The following is a 4,387-nucleotide window of genomic DNA, read 5'->3' on the forward strand; positions in this document are numbered from 1 at the left end:
AAGTTTTTGTTTCGCTGCAAAGCCCCCAAACATGTGTGGACCGGCCCTGGCTAGGGTCGCCTTCTGATTCACCCAAGGACAACATGGGAGTATCACCGGGTTTTTCTAACCTACCTGTCTGTCTATGCAAGGAAAACAAGAAAGAAATGACAGTGATAGATGCACAACAAGCGGAAACACAACAGTTCCATCAAACAGTGATGTACACGGTACAAGTTTCTTCAGGGCTAACACGCTAAGATGGAGGAGACCCAGCGTTGGCTATTTGTTTATTAAACATCTGCCCTTCGTTGTTGCAATTGCATGCTTGAGGACTGTTGCGGCTGGTTCGGGGATTTGCCTTCTTTGTTGCGGATGTATATCGCTGCTGCTGCTGCGTAGAGCGCAATACAGCCAAGCACGGGGAGGACGAGGTAGACGACATTCATGGACGATTCCCACTTCCTGGTACTTCCTGCCGCGTAGGCCACCAGGAGCAGTGGCGGAGCTAGGATTCGAGTATAGGGGGGGCCGAGTACGTATATTGATCGAATCTCGTTGATAGTTACTAGTAGTTTTAACTAAAATTGTTGATCATTGGGGGGGGGGGGGCCAGGCCCCTGCTCGTCCCCCCCTGGCTCCGCCCCTGACCAGGAGGCCGGCCATGTCCAGCGAAATGGCCGTGTGTACTGGCCAGAGTGGCCATCTGATGACGGTCGTTCGAAAAAACGGCACCAACTTCCACTTGAGGTTGCTCAGCGTCAATGGGAGCAGCATGACGATGGCAACGATGGACGCCATGAACGAAGCAGAGTTGTTGTACAAGAAGACGTCGTACCGGCGCTTGTTGATGTCATGTAGGATCGGGTTGCCGGCGGAGTAGGCGGTGTTGTCCTCCTGCCACAAGCCACCTGGTGGTCTCAGGCCGCTCTGGTAAGTCACGCTCGCAGCCATGACTCCTAGCAGCATTAGGTACTCAAGCTCCTCGCCTTTCTCTGGACCTCGGCCACGTGCTAGTACCCGTCCTGGTTTATGTTCATCTTGAGGGCCGGGCTTGTACCTACGGATGTACCAGAAGATGACTATTTGCAGAGGTATGGAGGCCGATACCGCGACCACCAGCGTCAACACGTAGATGGAGGTCTTGAGATGGCGGGAGCTCCCGGAAGCGTAAGCACCCATGAGGGCGAACATGCCCACTGCCGTGCACACGTGGAGTGCATAGCATCGTATCCCTGGCCTGTACAGCTTACGATTCACAAGGAGGAGGATGAGAGCCACCGACGACATGAAGCTAACAGCGTTGCAGTAGAAAAAGGCCTTGTAGCGCAGCGGGTAGTTGTCGAGGAGGACTGGGTAGCCCGCGCGGTGGCCAAGCTGCTCGTCGTCCGCTGACCAGAAGCCGCCCGGCGGCGTCAGCCCCGCTTGGTAAGTAAGCGCAGCGACCAATATGGCGATTAACAGCAACACCTGGCGCTTGTCATCGAGCTGCTCCTTGGTTCGTCCTCCTCCTCCGGTAACAGGATCAGCAGCAGATAGAGGAGGAGCACCAGCAGCATGACAATAGCAAGAGGAGGAGGAGGCCCCTCCTGTAGCAGCAGCTGGAGCAAGAGCATGACTAGCAGTGGCAGTACAAGGAGGAGTAGCATCAGCAGGCTGGCAGCAGCAGGAGGAGGCTCCCTCGGTAGAAGGATGATCAACGACAGGATGAGCAGGAGTAGCAGCAGCAGTGCAAGGAGGAGCAAGAGCAGCAGTAGAAGAGGCAACAGTAGCAGGAGGAGTAGCAAGAGCAACACCACCAGCAGGAGGAGAATTGACGAAGTTCTCCTTTTCTCCTCCTAACGCGATATGGACGACGGAGTAGGAGAGGACAAGGCAAGCCACCGAGACAACATAGATGGATGTGGTTGCATCCCTAGTGCTCCCGGCGGCGTAGGCGATGATGAGGCCAATCAGGTCCAGCACCATGGCTGCCACCAGTGTGCGGTGCCTGAGCAGAAACTTGCTCTGAACCATCATGACGACCACCAGAGATGTCACGAAAGCTGCTGAGTTGCTGTAGAAGAACACCTTGTAGCGAGCAGGATGCGTCGTCCGGAGCACTGGGTGACCAAGCTTATGCCCATGAAGATTGTCTTGCCATAGGCCTCCCGGTGGATCCAATCCTGCTTGGTAAGTGATGCTCACCGCGAGAATGGCAAGTACCATAATGAAATAGCGACTGGTCTTTAAGTCTTTGTCCACTGTGCCTGCATAATCAATCAGGCAATCATTCAGCCAAGCACTTAATTCTTGTTAACCTACTCTTCCTAATTAGAATTAGTCAGCATATATAGTCGCCGTATGTCTGTGTGGCATACAACATAATTATTTGATATTGTTCTATTGCATACGGTTATTTTTTATAGTATTCTCTATTTAACTTATTTGGTCACTTGTCTATACTGTCCGTGCCATACAACATAATTATTTTGGGGTCTGGCTATACATAATTGACCCATAATGCTTGCCGCCTTATCTAATTAAGCTTGCCGCCTTATCTAATCAAGCTTGTCTCCATTTCTACACAAACCTCAACACGACAGCAACATCACATCAACTTAGACATATGATAATCTCAAGCAAATTGGATTTAGTAAATTTGGTTCTTTTACTAAAAGTTGGGTAGATATTATTGGTTAGTCGACAAAAAAAATGGTGTTTTTCTTTGCCAACCATCCAATCAAAATATCCTCATCTTTTTGCACTTGTTGTGCAAATCCTAATGTCTGGATCTATTGCTGATGACTTCGAATTACTGCCTCCCTCTATTTCAAATGTGTCAAACTTTATAAAGTTTCACTAAAAGATATCAATATCTATGATATGAATACATTCCATAACTAATCTAATGATATTGACTTGGTTTGCAAAAAAAAATTGCAGGGTGAAGTTTCAAAATTTTGACTTTGGGACAAAATCTATATATACTCGATGAAAAAACCATAATTTTATTAGCATTTGCAACAAAGAATAACAAAATCGGAAGTGCACGAAGGCAGGATTCATATGGGAATTAACAAACAAATCAAGAGATTGACATGTAGAGTATGCATACCTGCGGGAATGGTGCTTCTGAAGTAGTCCAACCATCCAGAGAACAAATCACACATTTTCTTGATTGGTTTCCAATCGAAGACATAATTAAGAGCCAGCCGCAGGCCTACGCAGGCAGGAACCGCAGTGGTAAGGAAAATGATCTTGATGGTATTGTCAGTCTCCCTGCAGCTCCCAGTAGCATAAGCCCCCATGAGGCCCAGGAGAGCGACGGCGATGAAGGTGTAGACCGCCACGAACCGACCCGCGATGGTCCTGCTCAATTTCTTGTCCAGGAGCACCAGGATGATGGACAAGGAGGCGACAAACGCCATCGTGTTGCAGACGAAAAAGGCCCGGTACCTCCGGAGCTCGCTGTCCTGCATGATCGGATCGCCGGCGAGGTGAAGAAGGAGGCCGTCCTCCTGCTGGGTGCTGCTCCAGAAGCCCCCAGGCGGGTTCAGCCCGGCGGTGTATGAGATGGTGACGACAAAGGCCGCCAGTGGCATCAGCACCGCTATCTTCTCATTCTCTTGTTGCCCAGTGTTTGTGTTTGTGTGTGTACTGCAGCGGCGGAACAGACCGAGGTAGCTGAGGAAAGCATATGTGAGCAGGACGGGGCAGGCGAGTGCCACAGCCCAGATGGTTGTGAAGGTGTCATGGCAGGTGCCGGCTGCGTACGAACCCATAAGTCCAAGAAGGTCGAGCACCATGACCACCCGCAACAACACCGACCAGACTGGGCTATTCCTGCCTAGCATGATGAGGATGAGGCAAACCACGACCGATGAGGCGAGCGTAGTGGCGTTGCTGTAGTAGAAGATGAGGTACCGGCGGTAGTGGACGTCCCGGAGGATCGGGTCGCCAGCGAGGTGCCCCTGCTCCTGCTCCGGCTGCCAGGCTCCCCCCGGCAGGTTGAGCCCTGAGACGTACGTCACCGTCGCCACCAGAGTGGTCAGCAGCAGAAGCTGCTCTTTCAGCTCATACAATAGCTCTGAGTCTGGAACTGCGTTGGACGTCGCAGTTTCATTTGTTGGTGGCTGTGTGGAGATGGAGATGGAGATGTCACTCATCTTGCTAGCTGGGAGTCTGGGAGCTCCTTGCATTGCATAGCACTGGGTTATATACATATGCGGATATGGACATGAACAAATTGCCTTTAGTTTGTCTGTGTGATTAGACCACATGTCTTGTGATTTTATACCCCTATGTCTTTTTCCCTTGATGAATGATCCGACGACGACAGTGGTTGGATTGTAGCGTTTCAGTTTTCACACATCACATTCATCTTCTTGTCTCGATTCACTGTATTTTACACACAATGATGAGCACG

The 4,387-nt window shown here is 50.6% G+C and overlaps 1 protein-coding gene across 1 annotated transcript; it reads right to left on the bottom strand.

Annotated features, from left to right (window-relative positions):
* Positions 1-272: 272 nt before the first annotated feature.
* LOC123191362 (uncharacterized) lies at positions 273-4,127 on the bottom strand. The gene is made up of 5 exons (XM_044604133.1): positions 3,077-4,127; positions 1,779-2,228; positions 725-1,487; positions 638-685; positions 273-477 (listed from the first exon to the last, which is right to left on the bottom strand). The coding sequence occupies exons 1-5, from the start codon at positions 4,125-4,127 to the stop codon at positions 273-275; spliced, it is 2,517 nt and encodes an 838-aa protein (XP_044460068.1).
* Between the last annotated feature and the right edge of the window lie 260 nt (positions 4,128-4,387).

Source organism: Triticum aestivum, chromosome 2A (genome assembly GCF_018294505.1).
Source record: "Triticum aestivum cultivar Chinese Spring chromosome 2A, IWGSC CS RefSeq v2.1, whole genome shotgun sequence".
Lineage (NCBI taxonomy): Eukaryota > Viridiplantae > Streptophyta > Magnoliopsida > Poales > Poaceae > Triticum > Triticum aestivum.